General features: G+C 45.7%; 2 protein-coding genes across 4 annotated transcripts in view; one reads left to right on the forward strand and one right to left on the reverse strand.

The window, feature by feature from the left end:
- Med12l (mediator complex subunit 12L) overlaps positions 1-26,864 on the forward strand; it is a 231,938-nt gene that overhangs the window by 84,613 nt on the left and 120,461 nt on the right. The gene's annotated exons all lie outside the window — the stretch shown is intronic.
- On the reverse strand, positions 1,190-13,681 carry P2ry14 (purinergic receptor P2Y14). Of its 2 annotated transcripts, none has more exons than XM_042665657.1 (2): positions 13,469-13,681; positions 1,190-2,787 (listed from the first exon to the last, which is right to left on the reverse strand). In XM_042665657.1, exon 2 carries the CDS (start codon positions 2,775-2,777, stop codon positions 1,761-1,763), a length of 1,017 nt encoding a protein of 338 aa, XP_042521591.1. In that variant the 5' UTR covers positions 2,778-2,787; positions 13,469-13,681; the 3' UTR covers positions 1,190-1,760. The 2 variants fall into 2 exon arrangements, with proteins under 2 accessions (XP_042521591.1, XP_042521592.1); XM_042665658.1 differs by lacking the exon at positions 13,469-13,681 and adding an exon at positions 4,320-4,387.

The following is a 26,864-nucleotide window of genomic DNA, read 5'->3' on the forward strand; positions in this document are numbered from 1 at the left end:
TTTTAGCCACCTACTTGAGTTTTTTCCTCAGGTTGCAGAGCCCTGTTGTAATGTCATAGTCAAAATGTCATAAGCTGCGGATGCAGTGTTTCAGAGGCTTTACGACCCCAGGAAGCACTGATGAGAGCCAAGAGCCTGTGGGCCTCTCTTGATGAGGCCCGAGCTGTCCGTTCACTGTTTTCCTACCACTGCAGGCATCTGAACTGCATTGAGCTGCACAACGGAGTTGAGCATGAACCTGTAGGCCAGCTGTAGTGGCGTCTGCCGGTGACTGGAGCAGCCCTTGCTGCCTGCCTGTGCTGTTATGGGTCCCCTGTAGACTGGGTTGGGTTAGCCTGTTATTCCTGGTACTTTCCCACTTTAGTTTTAAGTTGTTGTGCTCTGGACCTTCAAGGACTAATATCCCACGCACATCACATGCCGTTTTCTGAAAGCCCTTGCTGTCACACCACGAAGGTAGCCTGCTTTACAGTGCTGGCAGAGGCATTCGATGTCGGTCAAGGAAAGTGGATGTTCTCAAGGACACTTTGGCTTTAAAGCAGAGCTCCAGGAGACAGCCCAGACAGCCCAGACACAGCTGGGGCTCCTCTGCTGCCTTCGCTTTCGTTTCTGTCGGGGCACGGTGGGCATTTAACCCACTCTGTGGCAGTTGTGAAGGGTAAGCACAGGCAGGTTGTTCTTTTACAAGTGCATTTGATAAACAGGCATTACAAGGTTTGTTTGCCAAGGATGTCCGTCATGCTCTGGTTTTTGTTTTTTGTATACAGTTAATTTAATAATATTCTAATACCAGAGTTTCAGTTTCCTTTAATAACTATGAGATATAGTTAACACATATTTAGTATCTTCCCAATGCTCTTAGAAAACAATCATGTCTTATTGCCAAGTATATTATTTATGTCTGCTTTTCTTTGAGATAAATCAGCAAAGAGTGTGGGTCTCATAAGTAATTTTTTTTTTTTTTTTTGGTCGGTCATGGGGCTTGAACTCTGGGTTTGAGTGCTGTCCCTCAGCTCTTTAGCTCAAGGCCAGTGCTCTACTGCTTGAGCCACAGCACCACTTCCGGTTTTCTAATGGTTTATTGGAGATAAGAGGGTCATGGACTTTCCTTGCCTGGGTTGGCTTTGAACCGTGATCCTCAGATCTCAGCTCCTTGAGTAGCTAGGATTAGAGGTGTGAGCCACTGGTGCCCAGTAATAAGTAATAAGTAATTTTATTGGTACTTTCTTACCTTGTTTCCACTCAGGGAAACTGTGACTTTTTCAATACAAACAACCCTTATCAGAGTCTGCCTACTTGTAAATTAGTCTTTAAGGACCTGTTTAAAAGGATCATATATCTTACTAGCTACCTGTCTTCAGAGAAAGAAGGCGCCTACATCAGTAGTCTTTGATTTCTTCTTGTCTTTATTATTTACTATTTTGTTTTACTTTAACTAAACAGACTAGTCATAAATTTAAATTTATTTTCATGGAATAGAATTGAATAATTGGATATATTTTTTACTAGTAAGAAAAATAAAGATCAGTGTTAGGAAAATCTGCTGGTGGTTTTTTTGATGGGATGTTACAAAAAGTCTAAGCACTTAAATTTGCACCTTGTAGTACTTAAATATATTACAGTACTAAATACATTTGATACTGAAAATTAATATTGGATAATATCAGACATGTTAATTATCACAGGCATATTTATTTCTTAACTCCATTACTGTGCAGTCAACACACACATTGACTTTATATGGAAGAGCGTAGGGGAATTCACAGAGTATCTGTACTTTCAAGAGTTGTAGTTCCTCTTTTGGTTTTGGAAGTATCTTGGTCATTGTGGGCTTTTAGTGAGATGCACAGCTTTTTATGTAAGATCTCTCTGAATGGCTGGCATAAGAAGAAGTAAATAATGGGGTCCAGACATATATTTGCAGCAGAGAGTAGCAGAGTGAACTCTTTCACGTACAGCAAGATCTCTTTTGACTGGCAGCTGTAATGAGCTTCTGTCTGGCTCTGTGTGTAGGGGATTCTGGCAATGTGATAAGGTACAAAGCAGACAAAAAATACAAACACGATGCTGAATATGTTGCGGCTAGATTTCCTTTTGACTGAAGTAGAGTTTTTTCTGGACTTAAGATGAGACTTAAAGATTTTCCTTGTGATAGCAGCGTAGAAAATGACAAGCAGGAGAAACACAGCCCAGAAGATGCCCACGAAGATGTAGTTTGAGGCTTTGTGCCACTTTCGTCCTAGTTCATTTTTGAGTTGCATGCAGCGTATTTTTGTGTCATTGCTCACACTCTGGTTGGTCAGAATGATGTTGGGAACAGCGAGGAGGAGCATGAGCATCCACACCACCACCGACAGCAGTTTGCTGGAGTTCACTGATTGGATGGAAGAAGTCCAGAGGGGCTTCATAATTTTGTAATACCTGTCAAAGCTGATGAGCCCAAAGAACACGATGCTGACATACATGTTGACATAGAAAAGCACCGCGGAGACTCGACACACAAACACGTTTAGCTGCCGGGGGCCAAGGCCCGAGTCTCCCAGGATCTTGAAAGGGAAAGTCAGGCCCATCAGAAAGTCGGCAACAAGAATGTTCTTGAGATAGACGATGAAACTCTTGGAGCTGGGCACATAGAAGAACAGCCACCCTGACCCTCCATTGAGGATGGCCCCCACCACAAAGACCACGCAGTACAGCACAGGGATGATCTGCTGGGTGATGAGGGTGTTCCTGGGGCAGGGCTCCTCCGGAGGCCCGGTGGTGGTGGAGTTGGTCATCTTGTAAGGCCTGGAAAGAGAGGCGTGCCTGTTAGTGACCAGGAGGACACTTCCCAGGCCAGGGCCCTGTCCTGGTGTCACACCATTTTCTAAGTAATAAAGGGAAGGGCAGTAAATACAACCAAATCCAACAAGTTATGCCCTCCTCCCTTCTTCAAGCCTTCTTTCCTCCTCCCTTTTCTACCTCCTCTGCTTTCTTTCCTCACTTTTGCTCCCTCCGCTGTCTTGTATTCCTTCGTTTTCCACTTGGGATGAAAAGGGAAGAACAGAGTAGACATAGGACAGTAAGGAAACATTAGAGGAATACAGGGTAGTGTGAGAATGTTTAAGAGATTAGTATTTCCCTAAAATGATAATCGTTTTCCTCTAAATGCCATAGTTACAGGAAGTAGTAATTTGAATAAATTGGCAATTGTAAAACATTCATCTATTTCATTCAGAAGTTCTTTAATGTATTAGTTTTTTTTATCAAATTAATTTTATACGTATTCATAAGATGGATCTGAATAGTACCTACTTTTTAAGAGCTGTTGAGCTTGGCCTACTCTGCATATATTTTATACATAGACAGTGTCTGACAGGCATGTGTATCCGCATGCTAACTAACTGCTGTTTTTATTAAGAGATTATGGGGACTTTTTGGAAAATCTGATTGCATTATTTTTATGACTAGAAAACAAAGACAAATGATTAATCATGTGAAAATGCTGAGAAATACTTTCCACAGAATGTTCTAAAACTTCACACTGTCCCCTATGATGGCTCTTTCTCTGTGCGACTCTGGAGCATTTCAAGTATCGGTAGTGCAGACTGAGATTTGCTAAAAATATTAGAAGATACAGTTGATCTTGCTTGCTTAATATAAAAAAAAAGAATGTAATATTGATTACATGCTGAAATGACAAGTTTTTTTTTAGATATTTCATTGAGGCCAGACATGGTGATATACACCTGTAATCCTACCTGTTTTGGGAGGCAGAGATAGAAGGATCTTAAAGTAAGAGAGCTTATCTGAACAACACAACAAACAATAAAACTATAGCTAAAGGCTTGTGGGCTGACTCCAGTAGTACAGCACTTACTAGGCCCCGAGGAGTACCGCCAAGAAAAGGAAAGGAAGAGAATAGTTTATTAAACTGTTAAAGTGTTAATTTCAGTAGATTTTACTTCTGAGAATATGGATTGTAGAAAGTTCAGAATTACATTTTGGGCAGCTCTGGGCCACCCATCTTCAGTCTGAGTTGTCAGGACAGCCTTTACAGGCTTCGTGAATGTCAGACGTGCCAGTCCAGGGCAGAGAGAGCATGCAGCTGCTTGCTGCTCAGCCCAGGGCGCGCCCTGGCTGCCCTGAGCGGCGGCCTCCTCCGCCTCCCGCCCGAGCCGAGCTCTGATTGGCCTGACTGCCTCCCAGCAGCCGGCTCTGATTGGCCTGACTGCCTCCCGCCCGTGCAGAGCTCTGATTGGCCGCTCTGTGGCAGGCCAACCCCCTCCCCTGGAGCCCGCCTGTCCGTGCCCCTTCCCTTAGAGGCCTCCCCTGCAGACCTTGGCTTGTTAGCGCGACGGTCCTAGGGTGATGTTGAGGCTATGTGCTGTGCTCTCTGCAAACACCAGCCTTGAATTCCTGCGCTCCTCTTGTCGGCTCTCTGCATTTCTCGAACACGGGAGCGTGAGAACAGGGAGCTCCGTCCCGCCAGAGCGCAGCCGCAGCCGCGCCAGCTTCCCTGAAACGCGCGCTTGCCCGCGGGAATGCCTCGCCTTCAGCGCGGCCCGAGCACTTCCGCCAGCCCCGCTCCCTCAGCCCGCCGTGCGGGCTCCCGACGCCGGCCACTCACTCCCCTCGGTCCCGTCTGGCCTTACGGTCTTGCTTTATATTGAAGTACTTTTCTAGTTCTCTCTTTATGTCTGACACCATAACAAAATGCTAATGACACTCATCCTCCAAAGAGAAAAAGACGGTTTTGGCTTCGTTTGGGGGATTCCAGTGCAGCAAGGTCCAGGCCACAGGTGGGAGGGGTGTGTGTGGGCCCTGCAGTGTCGGCGGGAGGGCTTGCCGCAGTGCCCTCCGACCTCCCGGGAGTGCGGGGGGAGGGCAGGAGTGCGGGGCGGGGGGGAGGGCAGGAGTGCGGGGGGGAGGGCAGGAGTGCGGGGGGGAGGGCAGGAGTGCGGGGCGGGGGGGGAGGGCAGGAGTGCGGGGGGGGAGGGCAGGAGTGCGGGGCGGGGGGGAGGGCAGGAGTGCGGGGGGGAGGGCAGGAGTGCGGGGCGGGGGGGAGGGCAGGAGTGCGGGGGGGAGGGCAGGAGTGCGGGGCGGGGGGGAGGGCAGGAGTGCGGGGGGGAGGGCAGGAGTGCGGGGCGGGGGGGGAGGGCAGGAGTGCGGGGGGAGGGCAGGAGTGCGGGGGGGGAGGGCAGGAGTGCGGGGCGGGGGGGAGGGCAGGAGTGCGGGGCGGGGGGGAGGGCAGGAGTGCGGGGGGGAGGGCAGGAGTGCGGGGCGGGGGGGAGGGCAGGAGTGCGGGGCGGGGGGGAGGGCAGGAGTGCGGGGGGGGAGGGCAGGAGTGCGGGGGGGAGGGCAGGAGTGCGGGGCGGGGGGGAGGGCAGGAGTGCGGGGGGGGAGGGCAGGAGTGCGGGGGGGGAGGGCAGGAGTGCGGGGGGGGAGGGCAGGAGTGCGGGGGGGAGGGCAGGAGTGCGGGGCGGGGGGGGAGGGCAGGAGTGCGGGGCGGGGGGGGAGGGCAGGAGTGCGGGGCGGGGGGGAGGGCAGGAGTGCGGGGCGGGGGGGGAGGGCAGGAGTGCGGGGGGGAGGGCAGGAGTGCGGGGGGGGGGCAGGAGTGCGGGGGGGGCAGGAGTGCGGGGGGGAGGGCAGGAGTGCGGGGGGGCAGCCGTCGGCGCGTGGACTGGCTGTCGGAACGTCTTTACTGTTCCCTGTGATGGAGAGCGAGTGGCTCCCTGGTAGTGGGGTCCGTTTTTTCCAACCCCAGCCTCAGAGGTTGAGCCGAGCTGACCCGTGCGCTCCGGGTCTCACTCGGGTCCTGGGCGGGCACCGCCTCCGCCACTGCGGCGACGCTCACTGCGCAGTGAGGTTACCGAATCAAACCCAGACAGGATTTTGATGAGATAACGTAGTACGCAGTGAAAGAATGATGCAGTGAGAGCCATTCCCTTTCTTTTAGAAATAACTCTTTCTATATTTAGAAATAGTGTCATGAGACAGACAGCTCCCTTCCTCGTGAAATAGCAGTATCGTCCGTGCCTTGCGACTTAAGCATGTGGAGCCGTGGTGTGCTTGCTCCAGTGTGAGGCCGCGCGCGCGCGCACCCCTAAGGGTGTGGACCCCGCCTCTGGCCGCACCCCAGGCATCAGCTTCTCCATCCTCCTTTTGGGTTTGATTGGAGGGGATTTCTTGACTCAGTTCAGCTTGCGGAGGTTGGGTGGTGTGTGGGCAGTGCAGTGGTTTGCTTGGGTCTTTCCCCAAACACTTGGTTGGTTTGGCAGCGTTGAGGTCACTCTGGTGAGTGTGTCTGTTTCAGGGACAGAATGGTTTAGAACCTGCTGATGGGGAAGGCTGTCTTTTCTTCCTGGTGCTGCTGCTTTGTAAACCAAGGCAGGGAAAACTGCAAACTGCAAACTTTATTAACTTCAGGGTGCTCTGTGTGCACAGAGCTTGGTCGATCCAGGCCCTTTCCAAAGCACTGCTCACCTCAGCAATACACTCGTCTCAAGTAAAGTATGCTTAGGTCTGAGTTTATCTCTCATTTTCTGTGTATTTATGCAGAGTGACCTCTTATGTAGATCCTAACTATGCATAATTCTTCTTTCTCTGAAGAAGAGATTATTTCTTTAGGGTATTTTGGTTAAAGCTCCTGATAAAATACTTCAGTTACCTTTAAGTTGTTACGTAAGTTAGGTCTCCTTTCAGTGAAGCAGTTTCATCTAGTGAGTGTTTCTCAACTTAAAAGTGTCTGAGGTTTTCGTTATTAAGTGTTCTGTTTTACAGAAGAACAATGAAGTTAGTTACATGAGTACCAGACTATTTTTGTTGGGGAATACATATCCCCCTATTCCCGAGAGAACACAGGGTAGCGTGTCTTCTGTGCCAGAGCCTGGACACGCACCGCTCCACAGCGTTTTTCTGAGTCTTGTCTTTGGAAGTTAGTCAGCTGTTATTCTTCCAGGGGATGCCTGTGTGTGCACAGGTGTTCCTATCTCTATCTATCTATCTATCTATCTATCTATCTATCTATCTATCTATCTATCTATCTATCTATCTATCTATCTTCTTTTGGATGTGGGTCTTAAAGTTCAGTGAGGTATTGGATAGACATCTTTAATTTCTCCAGTTTTCCCCTAGGACCCCCTAGAGATATTTCCTTTTCTAGTATCTAAAAGGATTTTAAGTGGATGCATTTTTGGCTTAAAAATTATTTTTGTTACATAATTGTGCAAAGAGGTTTCAGTTCTACTGGTCAGGTTGTGCCTACAGCACCTAAGCGTCCCCTCCCATCATTCTCCCCTTTCTTTTCCAATCCTGTGCCGTCTCTGTGGCTTTGATTTGATTCACTTTCCTGTCCTCTGTCTGGTGGGTGTCCAAGGAAAAACATGGAACAGATCCACTGGTCATAGCAATGAAACCGAACAACAGTAAGCGTTAAGTGGCTAGGCTGTAGCTGCAGGAGGAATGAGGTGTGAGGCCACTGGTGTGAAGCCACTGGTGTGAGGACAACTGGCAAGAGCCTGTGGTTCCTCACCTTTGGCTGATGTTCTCTGGCTGCAGGTGTGAACTCACAATCAGCCTTACCTGACCCCTAACTGCCAGCCATCCATCTATCTCTTTATCTACACACACATATACGTATCTATACACTATATATATACACACATACATACACACACACACACACACATATATATACATCAGCATAACTAACAGTGGGATGAATGTCCAATATCAGTCACACACCTTGAGCTGTGCTAATTAGTTCTCATTTGGAAGTATTTGCATGTTTTTCTACACTAAGTTGTAGACCATTAAGAAGTATTAGCACGTTTTTCTAGACTTAAGTTGTAGACCATTAAGAACTTCTTCCACTGAAGTGTAAACTCCACCTTTCTTGACTACCTTCTGTCCAAGACTTGAGATTGAGTGTACCTGTGATGGCCTTTCACCTGTTTCTGGTTCTGTTTCCTTGTGGGTGGTGTTTAGGAGCTGTCTGGTCTCTGTCCACTAGGTGTCAGTATTACTCCATCTCGCTGTCTCTGGACCAAATTGATAACCATGGGAACTGCTCCTTAACTGTGTGTGTGCTTCCTATTGATCTGATTCAAGAAGAGAATTTGACTGCCTATTTTGGTGCCAGGCTGTAAGTGAAGTGTACTTCATCAGCATTAAAAACCTGTGTGCTGGAGTTCGGGGATACAAAGGGGCTCTTTGTTGGAACAGTGTTCAGGCAGTGAATGCAGTGACTTGAAGCAGGCATGGTGGATGCAGGTGGCTTTGGTTAGAAGTAAATGGCTCACTTTCATAATGGGTTTGATATTGTGATCAGTGCCAGATGCTCCTATGTATCATTTTTTACCTGTGTAAATTAAGAAGGGTTGTTCCACTTCTGGAAGCATCAAGTGCTTGGTGCCTGGCAGTGTGTAACTCAGTGGAAATACCGGGTTTGGAGTGACTGGGCTGCTGCCTCCAGAACGCTGTCTCGCAGGCCTTCTCCTGGGTAGGCTTACTTACCCTGAAAGTCTGCACCCAGGGTGTCGGAGACCCTTGCACAGAGCTTTCAGTAAACTCCTGCCTTCAGGGTTTGGGGAACAGATGCCTTTCTCTTTCTGGAACCAGGGTAACAAGGCTGCTCTGAATCCCTGAATCTCTCCCAGCCTGTACTTCTGCAGCAGTGCTTTGGACTATCGGGCTGGGCAGGGACACGGGTCCTGACCTCTTCTGCCCTCACTGAGCTGCTGTTCATACCTCTCAGTTAGGCAGGAAGCCCTGGGATCTCCCTGGTGTGGTGCCTAGGCCATGAGTGGGTACTGCTGCTTGGCTGTACAGATTGGGTATTTCCATTTATGAGAAAACGACAGCTAAGCCGCCGCTGCCTGCCTGTTTGTCTAAGATTCAGGCTGTAAAGCTGAGGGAAAAGAATATAAATATCTAGAACTTTCAGTGAAAGTGGAAATAATGCACAAAAGTGATTCCCAAATACTTTCTCAACCAGCTTTTGTATGTGGTTCCCCAGTGCCTTCTCATACTGGCCAGGACCAGTATCTTGTGTGTGTGTGTGTGTGCGTGCACGTGTGTGTGCATGCACCTGCATGTGCAGCAGAGTCAAGAGTGTGGGGGTGCAGCCTGCACCTACTTCCTCCTTACTGTGTTCCTTAAATTATGTTGCTTTTCTTGTGTATTTTTAGTACCTCTGTCTAGAGGCAACTTCTCTTCAAGATACAAACCTGTTCTAAGTCCATAATCTTACCCAAAACAGGGTAAAAAATAAAAACCTATAACTCAGAAGTAGCAGCACCTCCACAGCTGTGACCCGACCCCCACGCACATAGCCAGGCACACACACGAGAGACCCCTGGCAGGCGGAGCTGCCGCGAGCCTCTATGCACGCACATAGCCAGGCACACACACGAGACCCCTGGCAGGCGGAGGAGCAGCGAGCCTGTATGCACGCACATAGCCAGGCACACACAAGAGACCCCTGGCAGGCGGAGGAGCCGCGAGCCTCTATGCACGCACATAGCCAGGCAAACACATCAGAGACCCCTGGCAGGCGGAGGAGCCGTGAGCCTCTATGCACGCACATAGCCAGGCAAACACATCAGAGATCCCTGGCAGGCGGAGGAGCCGCGAGCCTCTATGCACGCACATAGCCAGGCAAACACATCAGAGACCCCTGGCAGGCGGAGGAGCAGCGAGCCTCTATGCACGCACATAGCCAGGCACACACCAGAGACCCCTGGCAGGCGGAGGAGCAGCGAGCCTCTATGCACGCACATAGCCAGACACACACCAGAGACCCCTGGCAGGCGGAGGAGCAGCGAGCCTCCCAGGACCATGGGGACTCTTTTTGTTCCTACACAACCCTTCCTACTAAAAGAAACTAGGACTTCTTGCAGAAATGACTGATTTCAAATCAGGCGTGAATAAAGGTGATGTCTTGTGGTCAGATCAGTGGGGAAGTTACAAAACACAACATAGAAGCTGACTCTGGCTCTTTAACACGGGGCTAGTTTGGGCATCAACAAGAATGCCTAATTGATGAACATAACTGGAAAAATACAAGTCCAGAGACAAGGCATAGTATTTCTATGACTACAGATTAAAAGGAGGCTGAAAACAGGTAAGCTGGGTTTTTTTGTTTGCTTTTGTGTTTTGGTGGAATACCAGCTAGTAAAGACAGAAGGAACAGTAGAATTAGGAAGTCCTCATTGTGCAATGTCAGTGTAATAACTGATACAGGCAGCGATAATTGTGTGCTTGTCCAAACCCTCAGATGAACAGTTGCAGTCTGAAAACAGACCCTCCTCTCCTTTAGAGCCTTTTCAGAGGGGTCTCTGGTGGCCACTGAGTGACCACACTTGTCAATAATGGGATAACCTGGTACTGGGTGGCCCCTGCCAGGATGCAGACACACACAGCCACCTATGCAAGCCACAGACAAATTCAGCATCAGGAGTAGCCCGCAAAACCACCAGGCTGGTTTTTTTTCAATATCTAGACTCTTGAAAAAAATAGTGTGCCATGAAAAACCATAGGTGGTGAATAGGAAGGTAAAGTCCCTTATCAGAAGAGGCAGATTAACTATGACTGAATTAACAGGAACCTCCCTGGGAGTAGTATGGTCAGGGAATAGTATGATGCAGGGAATTACCTGCATCAATGAAAGGGAGTACAGTGTGTGTGTACACACATGTGTGTGTGCATGCATGCACACATGTACTCAGGGGCTACTGTAGATGGTGCTTATGCATCCATATTTGAGCACGTAAGTGTACGGTATTATTGGTGTCCATGTATGCACATGGACATGTTTGGCACTGTAAGTGTGTCAGGAAGATTTCTGAATTCATTGTCTGACACATCACATGAGTTTGCCCTGAATGTGGCACGTCCAGGCCCCAGCAGCCATAGAGGTGAAGGAGCTGCTTGTACTGTTTTACAAGAAAGTGCTTGCACATCCCAGCTGAGCTAGACTACTGCCCCACCCCCTGCCACCTGAAAGCCGTCCCAAGTCTTGTCTTCCCTTTCATAGTCCTCACATTCCACAGAAACAGCCACCAGTCGCCGGAAACTACTGTGGCAGACACAGACAGTGCTGATTGCTTTGGAATCATTTTTCTTCTTAATGAACCATATGACACTTGCAGGCCTGACTCAGAGTGAGACCCTCCCATCCCCCCACTTCTGCTTTCCACCCCCCCTTCTGCTTTTCACCTCTGTTCTTCTGGCCCTGACACACTCCTATAGCTACTCCTGCCTTCTCCTGTTTCGTTATTTTTTTCCTCCCTTTTACAACAAATGTTACCAATCCATATGCGTTTGTATTTCTTTATAAAAAATGCCTTGCCATATGAAATCTTTTTTGGCAGTACTAATTTTTGAACTTGGGACCTTGCACTCTGCAAAGCAGGTATTCTATTTCTGAGCCAAACCTCCGGTCCATCCCTGGACCACAACTCGTTGTTGTTTCTAGAGCGTATCATACTAGAAGACAAATTGGAAATGCTTGGTAACAATGAACATTTATTCACCCTATAGCTGAGCATTCTAACTTTTAGGTATATGACTTGGAAAATTCTTGCTGCGAATACCAGGAGGTCCACAGAGGTGCAGGACTATTAGCCCTTGGCTGGTTGTTTACATAATTATGGCAATAATAAGAAATACACCATAAGTAAAGGGAACTAAGTATTCCAGTTTGCTTTGCTGTGACTTTTGTTACACATTTGTGTTGGATTACAGTTCAAGCAGTTCCCTGTGGGCTTTGTTCTGATTTGTAAGTTCAGCTGAGGTGGGAAGGGAGCTCGGCCTGCCATATCGCTGCTGTGTGCCAGGCACTGTGGTGTCTCACTTTTTTAACATAAGGGATAGGACCAGATGTGGGCGAAAGAGGTAAAAGCTCAAGAAAAAAATTATAGCTCAAGGTTACAACAAATTCTGTTTTAGCTGTTTATCTTCAAAACAGGCTTCCTTTCCCCATAATGCTAGATTGCCTCTGTAAACGTCTGCGTCCAATAAGACTGGCTCTTGCCATTGTTGTGTAAACATGCAGCCAAGGGCTACCGGTCAGGTGCAGTCCCGGAGCTCTGTGTGTGTGTGTAAATGTTTTATTGGACAGAGTCATCCTAAGTCAGAAGCGAGGTTGGAAAGGTGGAAGGACTGGACTTGAAGTCTGAGAAGCGTCCTGTGAAGTGAAATGCCTGTGCCAGGACTTCAGAAATGGAGGCTGAACCCAGGATTGTTCATTAAAACTACCTCAGAAAAATAATACAAAACATCCTCAGTGGCTTTTTCCACATCCCCTAGCTTCTGGGTTTACCTTTGAGATGGTATCTTTGAACTTTTCTGCCCATGGTGTTAGCCAAAAGGCAAAAAGAGCTTGGCCATCTATTTTCTTAGATCAGGTGATAAAATTGCTGAGAATATCAGTGCTCCCAAATGTCTGTTTCATTTTTTTCCTTTCTTCTTCTTTTTTTTTTTTTGCCAGCTACTAGGGCTTGAGCCTAGGCCTTGTGCTCCTGCTTCTTGCTCCACCACTGGAGCCATGCTTCCAGTCCTGGAGAGTTTTCTGCCTCGGCTGGTTTCACACTGTGGTCCTCCAGATATGAGCTTCCAGTGAGCCACCGGTGCCCAGCCTCCAAGTGGCAATTTCTATGATATGTTATTGGGTAAAATCACACACAAATACAAAAAAAATCTTGTCTGCATCGGTATCAGAGGGAACACACAACAACAACAACAACCCTGGTAAAATAGGTCCTTTTTTGTTTATTTCCAGACCATAATTTTCCTCTGAGTTTTCTTTCCCAGGCAACCTTGAGAGCATGTGCTGAGTCTTAGCAGCCTGTGGAAGGGCAGGGTGGTGTGTGGCCTGAGCCAGGATAGACCGAGAGAGAGAGAGAGGAGCCACTAGTCTAGTCTCTCCGGTTACAGATGGTAAAGATCCACAGCACACGTCTGTGAGGAGGTTACAGTTTCTCCATTTAGAGTCACGTTTTGAGAAGCTTCTCAATTGTATTCTAACAAAATATTACACAGCGGTTTAAAGTTCTTCCCATGCCGGGTGGCTGCGTTGGCACACTGTTTTCTGTATCTCTGCCCTCCCTTGGTTGCAGTGTTACAACTTTTCAGAAAATGGTACTGTTTTATAAATAGTATTTTTTTTAAGGAGTGAGGGTTATGAAATAGATTTGAAGCAGGGTTAACATTTTCAAATTACTAGTCAAGATTTTATGGAATTTAATGTGCAGTTTATAGAAAGGTGAGCAGTAGAATGAAATTTGTTATATTATTTCTCCTTAAAATATCTACAAATTAAAACAAATACAAAAAACACTTGGTATTTGCCAAATCTAAAGGGAAGAAATCACCAGTTAAGAATCAAGGAGACAAAAACTGAAACCTCTCAGTGAATACACAGCAGCAGTGAATACAGACCTATTTAATCTCTGTTTCTTTCCTCTGAAGATAAATTGTGACTTACCCTTTGAGTCCGCACCGTAGCCTGGGCAGTCAGTGTTTCAGAGAAGATGTCAGGCGCTTCTTTGCATGGACTGTTTTGCATTTGGTTTCAGTTTTTGTGGGGTTGTTCTCTGTTTGCTCCTAAAACTTCTCTGCTTTTTGTTTTCTTCCTGCAGCATTTTAGCGATTTGTCCGCCTATGCGCTGGGATGACGTCATAACTCAGCTGTGACTGTGCACTTCACCATTTCTCATAGCTCACATTAACTTTCTGTCTACATACAAGTAACACTGTCCTTTAGTAGGGTTATATATTTCTTAAAAAAAAAGGCAATCTCCTAATTTTAATGAGTAAGCCAGCCCCACAGAAAAAAACTATGCTTCATTAAACTAAAAATATTTATAGAGAAAACTAGCTTATTCTTTGAACTTGGAAAAGTTCAGTCTCACATGTAAATCTGTCATTCCATCTGACAAAAAGAATTTAGAAGGATGAATACACAAAAGCCATTTTACATGGGAATCACAAATATTCTTTTTAATGTACTGGGCGTTGGATGGAATTTTCCTACTCACCAGTTTTTCCAGTCTCTTACAGTCGCTGTAGGTAAGATGCGATCTGCAAGTGAGTGTAGCTTCTGGCTGATACGGAGGTATATGGAGTTTGTTTTCTCTTTGGACTGCTTATGTTCACCAGAGGGAAATGCTGCATTAGTTCTCAGATCCAAACATTGGAAGTGCTGTCTGAAAGGTTGATTTCTTGCCAAATGAGTGAGCATCAAGTACTGCAGATGTCCAGGACTCTGGAGACAAGCTCCAGTAAGTGTTTGTATAAGTTGGATATGATTTGTATTTGCTTAGGATCACAAATGTTCCAGACTTGACCGCCAGTCAGTAAATAGTGTGAAGCTGGGTGTGCTGGGGGAGGGAGTCCAGCCCAGCCAAGGGACAGTCGGTCGGTCTTTCCCATGCCTGGCTGTGACCTTTCCCTGTGAAGCTGTAGTAATAATAGCTTCTGTTTTCTATTTGAGAGGATGATCAAGTTGCAATTCACATGGCTTCTACTGACTTCTCGTAACTTGCTAGAAAATTGAAAACTATTTGGGAGTACAACAAACAGACCTGTATTTTTCCACCTTGAGCATGAGGGGCGGGAGTGGGAAGGCCGTGTATCCAGCATATCCCTGAAAGTTGATTCCTGTAGACAAATGACTACAACTAGAGCTGGAGCCAGAGGTCCAGAGGACCCAGCCCTCCTGGGCTGCTTGCAGCTACTTTGTGCACTGAAATCTGATCTTAGAAAACCCCATTTCCACCTTGGTTTGGTATTTAGCCCCAATTTTGGAGTGTTTTCTTCTTCTTCTTCTTTTTTTTTTTTTTTAATATCCTATTTTGTTATTGCCACGGTGATGTACAGAGGGGCTATAGTTATATATGTAAGGTAGTAAGTACATCTCTTGTCAACCTTGTATTTCTTAAACTCTTGTCTTAGCTCATGTTCCTTTCCTATGCCTTGGAGAAGCCTGCGGTCAGTAGTCATGCTCTTCCGGAAAGTAGTCCTTTGAGCGCTTGCTCCGCAGCCTGAGGTCCTCTTGATTAGCAGCTGGCCAGTCCTTGTTTCCTGATCGCTACTCTCCCTGGAACTGCTCACACAGGTCCTTTGCCATTGTCCATCTAATGCACGCCTTTTATTGTTAAGACAACCCTTTTAATTGTGGCAATACACAACATGAAACTTCACATCTTGGCCATAACTTATTATTGCAGAGAAATTAATTACGTTCATGTTGTTGTGCAACAGGCACCACCATCTAATCTTCAGGAATCTCTTTGTCTTGTAAAACTGGAAGTCCAGAGCCATTAAATGATACCTTCCCCCAGTCGATGGAAACTGCCACACTCTTCTCTTTCTCTGTAGATGTATTGAATCCCATAGGTTGGGGAAAATTACTAATGTTTGTTCTTTTGTGACCAGTGTATTTCACTCAGCATCTGCCACTTAGGCTAGAGTGTCATTCCTTTTTCAGGCATTGCCCATACGGTCTGGGTTTTGTGTTCCCATCCAGGTCACTTGGGGTTGTTTCCGCCTTTGCCTGGTTGGATCCGCTTTTGATTCTCTCTGATACGTAGCCCAGACACTGCTTTCACTTACTGGAAGTCAGCCTAGGTCAAAACATACTAAATAGAGCATTTTAGAAAGAAGTAATTATTATTCTCAAAACATCTGAATAATACGTAGTCATCTTAAAATTTAAATGTTTAATTTCATCTTGAACTAAAACATCTTTGATCATCACATATTTTTATCTGTTAAAATATGTGGTAAATATTTTATGGCTGTTTGGGCTGGGAAGGTGGCTCTGTGGTAGAGCGCTTGCCTTGCATGCCTGAGGCCCTGGGTTTGATTTGTCAGCATCACATAAGCAAAAAGAAAAAAGCCGGAAGTGGCCTTGTGGCTCAAGTGGTAGAGCGCTAGCCTTGAGCTGAAGAGCTGAGGGACAGCGCCCAGGCCCAGAGTTCAGGCCCCACGACCAGACCCCCCAAAAAATATTTTATGGCTTTTAATACATTTTGGAGAGTTGAGTTTATGCTAATATTTCTCACCCTTGTGTGAGCTAACTTTAGACACAGATTAAAATGAGCCCTTTCCCCTCTCTCCCCCTGCTGAGGCCCATCCTCCTCCTATTTGCCAACAATTATTATTCACCCTCCTCCCCATTCAGTCTTCACACTCCGTTTGCTCATCTAGGAACCAAGTGATATTTACGAGTACTCAGGCACTGCCAGCCCGGGTCGGCTGAGCTCTCCACTGCTGTCTTTGAATTGTCTGTTTCCTCTCAGTTGCTGGTGAGCTATTTAAGGCAGGCACAGAAGCTTGATCAGTTTTGTATTTACCGCACCCACCATTTTTCTTCTCAGCATTAAAGCAGTGCAACACTACGTGTTGTTTTTCATTTTCTCTTCCATCTTCTTGCTTTACTTGTACTCTTTCCTTCCTTCCTTCCTTCCTTCCTTCCTTCCTTCCTTCCTTTCTTTTTTTGTTGGTCATGGGGCCTGAACTCTGGGCCTGGGCACTGTCCCTCAGCTCTTCAGCTCAAGGCGAGCACTCTACCACTTGAGCTACAGCGCCAATTCTGATTTTCTGGTGGTTTATTGGAGATAGAAGTCTCACAGACTTTCCTGCCTGGGCTGGCTTTGAACCGCAATCCTCAGATCTCAGCCTCCTGAGTAGCTAGGATTACAGGCGTGAGCCACCAGCGCCCCGCTACTTGTACATTTTCTAAGGGAATGCTTCAAACTTTCATAAGGTTCAGAGAAAATGTTGATGTGTTTACCTTTGGTTTTGAAGGCACATGGTTTGATGTACAGGAGTTAATTGACCTTTGTAAGTGTTTCCTTTGATTATGCAGTAGTAGTTTGCTCATCTGTAATTCACTAACTGCTAGAATTTGTCCAGTTGATGGTGTCTTGAGCACCACTGAGCTGAATGTCCCCAGAGGCCCTCATCTGGCTCCACCCCACAGCATCCCGAGCCGAGTGCTGTGGTGGTGAGCCGAGTGCTGTGGTGGTGAGCCGAGTGCTGTGGTGGTGTGGCTCAAGTCCTGATCCGTTTGTAAACACGGCACGTACTCCCACCTCCGCCGCTCCTCAGGCTTTTCTTCTTACCCGGAGCTGAAGTGGACTGACCCCCTGGACAAAGTCACAGACACTGACCAGTATTATAAAAGCTGGAATTTATTGGACTGACGGGCCAGGGTTGACTGACCAGGAGTGAGCAGCCTCGAACTCAAATAGCTCAGAGTTTATAAAGGCAAAAAATGCATTCTTTTAGAGCAGATGCAAGCAAGCTGGTGTGCAGAAGTAGAACTTAGCAGTTATTTTGCAAGCATGTAAATCACAAACATTCCTGAAACAATTAAAACCACAAATACTCCTGTAACAAGTTCTTTTTTTTTTTTTGTCGGTTGTGGGCCTGAACTCTGGGCCTGGATACTGTCCCTCAGCTCTTCAGCTCAATGTTAGCCCTTTACCACTTGAGCCACGGCACCACTTCTGGCTTTTTCTGCTTATGTGGTGCTGAAGAATCGAACCCAGGGCCTCATGTATGCAAGGCAAGCACTCTACCACTGAGCCACCTTCCCAGCCCACAAGTTGACCCAAAGCAATGGGCAGTTCCTGGTTTCAGGGCCAGATGTTTTGCTTTTTCAAAACTAGTCATTACGGTAGAAGGGGCAGAGGGGGTGGGTGGGGGGGGTAAATGGGCCGGTTGGAGTAGAAAGGGCAGCGGGTGGGGGGGGTGGGGGGGTGTAAATGGGCCGGTTGGAGTAGAAGGGGCAGCTGGGGGGGTGAATAGGCCTGGTCTTTTCCTCAGAACGAGTTGTTCCAGTTCAATCCTTCCTTGCAAGTTTGGCCCTCTTCTTAAAAGTCAATAATTTTGTTCTGTTTCTAATTTCACGTTTTACATTCTTTCTGGGGGTTCATCATAGCGAGTCCTCTGTCCTCACCTACTGAACTCCTTAAAAGCAACCAATCTTGGCACTTTCTCCTAACCTTCCAACTAAGCAGAATTAGGAAGGAGTATTTCTTCCTGTAGTGCCTGGTTTGCTGCTGAACAGCTACCATAGACCTCCTACTATCTCTCCTGGTTGTCTGTGTTTGTGATTGAAAGTGTCCAGCCACATCCATCCCAGGGGGCCACACGGAGGCAGGCAGGTGCTGGAGAAAGAGGATTACAAGGTTCATTAGAGGAGCCTTATTTCCCCTGGAGAGAGAGCACATGGACCCTCCACCGTCTAGGTAGCAGCAGGGTCTGGGGTAGGAAGTGAGGAGCACATGGACCCTCCACCGTCTAGGTAGCGGCAGGGTCTGGGTTAGGAAGTGAGGAGCACATGGACTCTCCACCGTCTAGGTAGCAGCAGGGTCTGGGGTAGGAAGTGAAGTAGATGGGCGCTCAGGTGGGTCTGGGCGGAGGGAGGGAGGGGCAGCTCTCTGTGGGGAACTCCAGGGCAGGGAGGGGCTCAGGTCTGGGTGGAGCTGAGGACCAAAGGTGGGCATAGTGTTTACAGTGGTCAGTTAATTTTTTGGTAAAATTAGAGGACATGTATGTAGGTCTTGCCCGACATCATGTGAGACATTCAATCTGTGATCATTGGCATATTTGTGAATAATTCAGAAGTACTTATGAATGCAGGACTGAAACTTGATCTTGACTCTATTTTTTTTTTTAAGGTCAATTCTGGGTATTTTGTGGTTATGATTAAATGCAAAGTCTAACTTGTGTATATTTGTCTCTGTTAGAATCAGAAATAAGTGTCTTAATTTAAACAAAAAACTTGACATACAGTATTCATTAGATCTCATGTTTTTAAGTTTTTATTAGCAACATAAGAAGTTGGCTTTAGTCAACACTAGTCATCAGACACAATACAAAATAATTAACAATAAAAGAATAATTACGGCCGTGTATTGGGGGCTCATGCCTGTAATCCTAGCTACTTGGGAGGCTGAGATCTGAGGATCATGGTTCAAAGCTAGTCTGGGCAGGAAATTACAAGAGACTCTTATCTCTGATAAACCACTCAGCTGGAAGTGGTGCTGTGGCTTAAGTGGTAGTGTGCTCGCTTTGAGCGAAGAGCTGAGGGACAGCGCCCAGACCCAAGGTTCAAGCCTCACAACCGATAAAAAAAAAGAGTAAATACAATTGTCAGTCCCATCCTCTAAGAATCTTATTATCAAAAAGGAAGGAAAAAAGGGCAAAGTTCGAGTAGCCAATATTTGTTTTCTTTTATCTGTGGTGTTTTCATTGTGTTCAGATGTTCTTTCTTCCCCAGCATGTTCATTTCTTTTTGTGGATTTGTGACATTAAGGAACTGTGGGAGACCTGGGTCTATCACTGTCCTCAGCATTCGGCACTCAGTGACGGAGTGCTTGGCTAGCATGCAGAGGCCCAAAGTTAGACCCCCAGCAACCCATTTTCTTCCCCACCCAAAATAAAACATGGGTGGGCTTTCACCTGGCTCGTATTTTCTCAGATCGTCCACATGTGTTATGACTGCCACCACAAGCAGACCTGACGTGCTCACAGACACGCATGCTGCTCCCTTCTGCAGAAGTTTCCAGGCAGTGAAAAACTGGTTATATAAAAACATCCCTTGTGTATTCTTACTACAAATAGAGGAAGCTTACCACAAACAATTCTAAAATATGTCTGTTATTGTTTCCATTTGTTTCCCAAATACACTGTAATAAGCTTCTGATAAATGTTTCTTCCATGCATTCGGTGGTTGTTGCTGTCTTACTCCATAAGCCCCAAAATTCATGATTGTTTTGGAGGGGCAGGTGAGGGATGTAGCCCAGGCAAACACTCTATTCTTGAACTACTTCCAACCTCATGTGTGATTGTTAATGCTGTATTTTAGTTATCCAGAAGGGGATCTTGTCTTTACATTACTACATGTGTTTACAGTGTATCACATTGAATCTCATGTCCTTTATTGCTTTTTCCCTCCCCGCAAATACCTAAAGGCTTCATTCTCTTTTCATAGTTGCAGTTAATCTATTTGACCATTTTCATCCTCTTTCAAAATGAATTTCAAAATTATTCGCCCTCTATTTTTTCCTTCCCTTTCCCTGTCTCTTCCTAAGCAATTCCTTAGTTAGATTTTATATGTATAGTTAAATAAATGACCATATCTTGGTATGTTCATGTCCATGAAAAATTACATATTTTAAGTCTAGCTTCGACATGTAAGTGAAAATATATAATATTTTGGGTTTTTTTGAGTTTGGCTTGTCTCACTCTCAAATTCTTTTTTTTTTTTTTTTGGTCATGGGGCTTGAACTCTGGGCCTGAGCGCTGTCCCTCAGCTCTTCAGCTCAAAGTGAGCACTCTACCACTTGAGCCAATTTCCAGTTTTCTGAGTGATTTATTGGAGATAAGAGTCTCATGGACTTTTTTCCTGCCTGGGCTGGCTCTGAACCGCTATCCTCAGATCTCAGCCTCCTGAGTAGCTAGGATGACAGGTGTGAGCTACCAGCACCTGGCTTCATATTCATTTTTAAAGTCAGTTTGAAAATGAGTTCATTGTTACTTGCCCTACCCCAGCCTTCTTCATTGGTCATCGAGCAAGCTCAAAGATGCCACACCCTTCCTTGTTCTGCTCCCTTCTTTGGAGACTTGTCAGATGAACCTGGTATTGGTAGAACTTGATATTTTTCATAGCTTTTCAGTAGTCCCTGCTGATGGACTCATAGATGAATAGACACAAGTCATTTTAGTGAATCAGTTTAGTGAATTAATGTAACCATGTAGCATGTGTTAACAGGTTACATAATTTCAAAGAAATGTGAAGGAAGACCCTTCTGACAGGTGATTCACAATGGTGGTGCTGTGCTTGCTAGTGGTCTTATCACCTCGGATCCAGTAGGCCTTGAGAAACACTGGGGTGAGAAGACAGAGAGAATACAGCAGAAGGCCCACAGGCCCTACCTGAACTCTGTGACAGTGCCAAGTGCAGAGATACTTACTGAAAGTAAATTTGGGAGTTGTACCTTAGTACCCTCCTCCTCTTGAAGGAGGTTGCTGGAGAGGGTGGAGAAAGAGCCTACTCTGAAAGGAATGAGTGTGGATGTAGTAGAACGTCAGAACGGACAGGGCATAATGGAGGTTTTTAAGTTTGTGAAGATGTGTTTCTGAAAAGTTAGTCTGATGGAAGCACTACAGAGCATGCCTTTCTGTCTTCCCCACTAAACCCTAACTTACTTTGTTGACTTAAAGTAGTGGAGAATGAATGGTGACCGAGATCGTATCATTACAACCATGACGGAAATGACTGCAATGTAAAATAATGCCTCTCTCTTAAAATTTGAGCACTGAATGACAAACCCAGGAACTCTCTGGCAATCGTACTTTATCTGACGAACATGCCTGGTGCAGTATTACCATCCTTGGAGGAAGTAGCAATTTATCAAATGAATTACCTTGTGCAGCACTTTATGTGTTCCTAGATTAGATTGAATTTAACCTTTAAGAGTATTACATTTCATTTGGTGGTAGCAAAGAATCAAAGTTTGGGACCTTGTTAAAAGAACTCAAAACTTAAATCTGTTCACTCTGTATTTTTTCCTCAAAGACTCAGACAATGCAGGAGGAGGCGTTCCGAGGCACGCTGTCACGTTCCCCACTGCGCACACCTGCCCTCGGGGTTGCTCACAGGTGTCCACGGCAGTCCTTGGAGTTTGTGCTCTTCCGCATTGTCTTGTGTTTTTGTATTAGCCTAGGACACAGGCCATGGCTGTCCTAGATGGCCTCTTTGTTTTAGTATTCCCAGTGTCCACTACCATAGTGCACTCTCTCTGCCAAAATATTGGGGACCAGAACATCACTTGACCTTGTGCTCTGGTTCTGGAAGTAGAGGTGCATGAGAAGGTGGAGTTAAATCTGACCACCATGAGTAGGAATACTTTTAAATACTATCCCAGGATCATAACTCCTTAAATCATCTCAGCACCTGTGTCTGCACACATGTCTGTGATACACACTGTATATGTCTTGTTTACTGAGTTCTCTAACTGTTCTGACTGAAAAGCTGAGCTGTTAGGAAAATAGGGCTTACCAAGTCATGGAGAGTGTCGTGGGCTGGGCTGGGATAGATGAAAGGAAATACATTTCCAGTAAACGTCTCCAAGAGTTGTTTTGGCCAACAAGGCCACTTACTGACACTGTGGTGATGTATTGGAGGGATAGGGCTCAGCCAGTTTAGGGGAAGGCTTTGTTGTATTGAGAGTTGATGGAGTGTTAACTGAGGCCAGAGGAAGTTCCAGAGTGCGTGTGTGTGCATGTGTGTTCGCGTGTGTGTGTGCACGTGTATAACAATGCATGCGTGCACTCAAAAGAGAGGAAGTTCCAGTGTGTGTGTGCACACACACACATGCATAACAATGTATGCGTGCACTCAAAAGAGAGAAAGTTCCAGTGTGTGTGTGTGTGCGCACGTGCATAACAATGCATGCGTGCACTCAAAAGAGTAATCCACACCTGAAATTGTGTAGTAGAAGCAGTCCTCTCTATCTCTAAGATTGATGCCAGCTTAACACCTGTTTGCAATTCCAGATTGTGTGAGAGTTGCATAGTTGTCCTTGGAGTTTTAATTTCTTTGGTCATTTAAGAACATCGTTGTTTGTGCCTTAGGCAATCAGTGCTACATATATCACCCTACTTAGTTATGGCTCCAAAGAGGCTGTGTCTTGGAAGCACAGTATAGCCCCCATTTCTGAAAAAATCTTAAAAGTCATACTGAGAAAGCATGAACTTTGTACCTACAGTTATGGTACTAAGAAAGATTTGTAATGATTTTGCTTGGGAGGAGAAAAAAGATACAAGAATTTAGATTATACATTCCTTCCAGACATAAAAGTGTACAGAAATGGTCACTTTGAGTTGCTGTATTCTTTCGTGTGCATTAAGCAAGCAAAGTCAAAGGCAACATGGTCTCAGGAAGTATGCATTGGCGATCTGTGTTGACTGGCTGCAGATGCAGCAGGCAGCCTGACAGCTTGTGTGAGTGGGGAGAAGCAGCGTTGCATTCCAGGTGCTAACCGATGCGGTGACCACATTGGTCAGCTCCTCTGTCGCGCCCCAAACTGCGGGTGCAGACATGTTTCCCCGTGTGTCATGGAAGGGGGCATGGCTTGTGCTCATGTCTCCATGCTGTTATGCTTCCATTTCTGGTTTTGACAGTAAATTGCATGGTTATTCTATCAGGAAATAAAATGGTTGATTGGTTTTGTTAATGTTCACTTAATACCATTTATTATTGGCCGTGAGTATTAAATAGTGTAATACATAGAAACTCAGGGTCAATAAGAATGTTGTGGTAAGAAGATGCGATGTCTAGAGAAAGTTGTGCTGGCAAGAAACCCCACAGCGAAAGATCTCTTGAAAAATTCTGTGATGTTGAAAGGATAAAGGATACAGTGTTGGAAAGCATTGGAAGATGTTCACTCTGTGTTACTTTAAGTTAAATAAGCAAGAAGACATGCAGTGTTCAAAAATGCAGTACATGGTTCAGGCATTTTGAAAACCATGTACCTATTATTCATAGTTGACACATTTCTGTCTATGGACAGTATTTTGATTTAGGCCAGCACTTATCTATAAGGTGAAGCATTGGGTGAGATTGCTTTAGACTTTTAAAATGATAATAGGGGGCCTGGGAAGGTGGCTCAGTGGTAGAGCACTTGCCTCGCATGCATGAGGACCTGGGTTCAATTCCTCAGCACCACATAAGCAAAAAGAAAAAAGCCGGAAGTGGTGCTGTGGCTCAAGTGGTAGAGCTCTAGCCTTGAGCTGAAGAGCTGAGGGACAGCGCCCAGGCCCAGAGTTCAGGCCCCACAACCGGACCCCCCCAAAAAATAAAAAAGTAAAATGATAGTAGGGTAGAGGATTGTGCAATATTCTAAATTCCTCCTAGTGGTAAGTGCTGTGTGTGTTTGCTTGTGTGAATATGTGTGTGGGATTATGTGTGTGCACGTGTGTGTGCATGCACGGGTGCCTGGAGCAGTGCTGGAAAGTCTGATGTACCACATGATGCAGAGAGCAGACTTGGAGAGCTGATGACTCTCTGATAAAATCACGTACAGGCTCCTGTCTGAGAGAATTACTTTGAGAAATGCCCACAATCCAATGCTGAGATGCCCTCTTGTGTAAGTCAGATAAAAATTGGCCAGTTTAGAACATTTGCCTGTGAAGCTGTTTGAAATAATGGAATTTCCAGTTTCCTTATTTGAGTTTCCAAGTGAGGAATAAAAAAGATGTGTGGTCTTTTTTTTTTTTTTCCAGGGCTGAGGACTCGCGAACCCCAGGGCCTTGCGCGTGCACTGTGAGCACCCTTCTGCTGGGCTAAACCCCCAGCCCCAGATGTGTGGTCTTAAGAACCACATTGTACCATTTTTATTATTTTGGATGAGTTCTTATTCATCGTAGGTTTTTTTTTTGTTGTTGTTGTTGGTTGTGGGGCTTGAACTCTGGGCCTGGGCACTGTCCCTGAGCTCTTCAGCTCAAGCGAGCGTTCTACCATTTGAGCCACAGCACTACTTCTGGATTTTTCTGTGTATGTGGTGCTGAGGAATTGAACCCAGGGCCTCATGCATGCGAGGCAAGCACTCTACCATGAGCCACCTTCCCAGTGTTTTTAATAAAAAAAAAAAAAGTAAGAGCATTCAAAATGAAAGCTCCATTTGAATCCTATGAATTTCTTGATAATTTATTCCTTCTTCTTCAGTTCTTATGATGATTTGTTGTATATTTCCCAGACTTTGTTTTAATATTTTTATGTTAATTTGGAAAGAGCAGTCCGTATTTACATTTCCTTGTGGGCCTTGGCTAAAAAGTTTTGTTTCTTTTACAGCTATATAATAAGTTCTTGTGTTACTCTTTCCAGACATTTCCATTGCACTGCTGGAGTCTGCTCCAATACATTCGTTTGTGTGTGTGGTGATTGCAGCTGGTTACAGGAAAGGCTAGCAGAGTGCCAAGCCCCAGTACTGTCGTCTGATGCGACTGTTGTATGACTTGACCATTAGATGGCGATGGCAAGCTGGGGAATAGGCTGGCTTCCTTACCAGACACTGAGACCTTGAATGTGTTTGATCTTAGGAGGCGTTTGCATTTAGAAGTAGCTTACGGATATTAAAAGGTTGTTTTATATCATGCCAAATGCTACTTTTAGTTGTAGGCTCTTCATAAATATTTATTTGTTAGTTCCTTCCTGAGAATTAAATTATGAATTGGTGGGCTGGGAAGGTGGCTCAGTGGTAGAACGCTTGCCTTGCATGCCTGAGGCTCTCGGTTCGATTCCTCAGCACCACATAAGCAAAAAGAAAAAAGCCGGAAGTGGCGCTGTGGCTCAAGTGGTAGAGTGCTAGCCTTGAGCTGAAGAGCTGAGGGACAGAGCCCAGGCCCAGAGTTCAGGCCCCACTACCAACAAAAAAAAAAAACACCAAAAAAAAAAAAAATCATAAATTGGTTTAATAAGACAGCAAATTGAAAGATTGTTTGCAAGGTGAGTTTCTTTGAATATCAGTTTTATGAATATTAAAATTTCCTTTGTAAGTTTTTTGTATGCTTTTCTGTTTGCATATAGGAAAGAATAAGTATGGTATTTATTCAATATTAGCCACACCTTAGGCATTTGTAATCTGAAATCTGGAACCTGAAATACTAAAAACTCTGACATGACACCTGAAGTGGGAATTGAATGTGCACCGTCGGGTGCTGCTCAGTCACCACCAGACACCCTGGAATTGTAAAGGAGGGTCTCTTCTCTGTGTACAGATTGAAACTGCTCCATAGATAGAGATAGTCCAGAATTTCCCCAAAGCTGGAATTTGAAATATACTTGGCTCCAAGCGTTTTGGATGGGTCTTCTCAAGTTGTGTAACACAAAAGCTTAAGAAATTTGATGTTTCATATTTGAGATTATTTCAAAATCATCAGCTTTTTAACAAGTAATAAAATGGAATTCTTTCTTAACTATTAGTGGGCTATTATGTGTTGCTTTTAGACACTAGTGCTACAACTTATATTATTCCTGCTGGCATTATTTTATTCATGTAAGTGATTCATTCTTTGGCCTAGATAAATTTTTCTGGCCCAGTGTTAAAACTATGCAAAATACACATGCAGTGTGATTTTGATGGATTTTCTTGTGTAAGGTTTTTTTTGTTTGTTTGTTGTTGTTGGTCGTGGGGCTTGAACTCTGGGCCTGGGCACTGTCCCTGAGCTCTCAGCTCAAGGCGAGCGCTCTGCCGGTTTACTGGAATGAGAGTCTCACGGACTTTCCTGCTCGGGCTGGCTTTGAACCGCGATCCTCAGATCTTGGCCTCCTGTGTAGCTAGGATGACAGGCGTGAGCCACCGGCGCCCGGCTTTCTTGTGTAAGTTTTTAAAAAGGGCCTGCAGTGCTCTGCGCGTTCTCCCCACCGTGTTTCAATATGTCCCACTGACTTACTGATTGCATTTCACAGAAGTAAACAGTCCTGTACTGGGTTTGATAGCTATGCAACTCAACTGCAGAAACGGCAGACGGGATTCAGCGTACCCCAAGGACTAACCATAAACTTCAAGGATTCAGAGCACCCCAAGGACTAACCAGGATTAAATGAGGAGTATGAATAGAATCACTTGATATTATAGAGAGGGTAGTGTTTTATTTTTAGATTCAAATGGGGCCCTGCATTTAGCACTATCTATAAACAGTGAAGTGTATGGTGTTATTTTTGAGATTCTGACTGGAAACTTGCACTGTGGCGAAGAGGATTGTTCACACAGCACTGAAAATGTTTCCCAAGACCCAACTGCTCCTGTGGGTATTCTGGGGGAGCCTCTTCCTCTGAGCTGATGTGAGGTATGCCAGCTTCC

The sequence above is a fragment of the Dipodomys spectabilis genome, unplaced genomic scaffold (assembly GCF_019054845.1).
Source record: "Dipodomys spectabilis isolate Male_0828 unplaced genomic scaffold, ASM1905484v1 ptg000340l, whole genome shotgun sequence".
Lineage (NCBI taxonomy): Eukaryota > Metazoa > Chordata > Mammalia > Rodentia > Heteromyidae > Dipodomys > Dipodomys spectabilis.

Bases quoted from the DNA above. Each gene is read 5' to 3' on its own strand.
- P2ry14 (XM_042665657.1), bottom strand. From the start codon at position 2,777: ATGACCAACTCCACCACCACCGGGCCTCCGGAGGAGCCCTGCCCCAGG.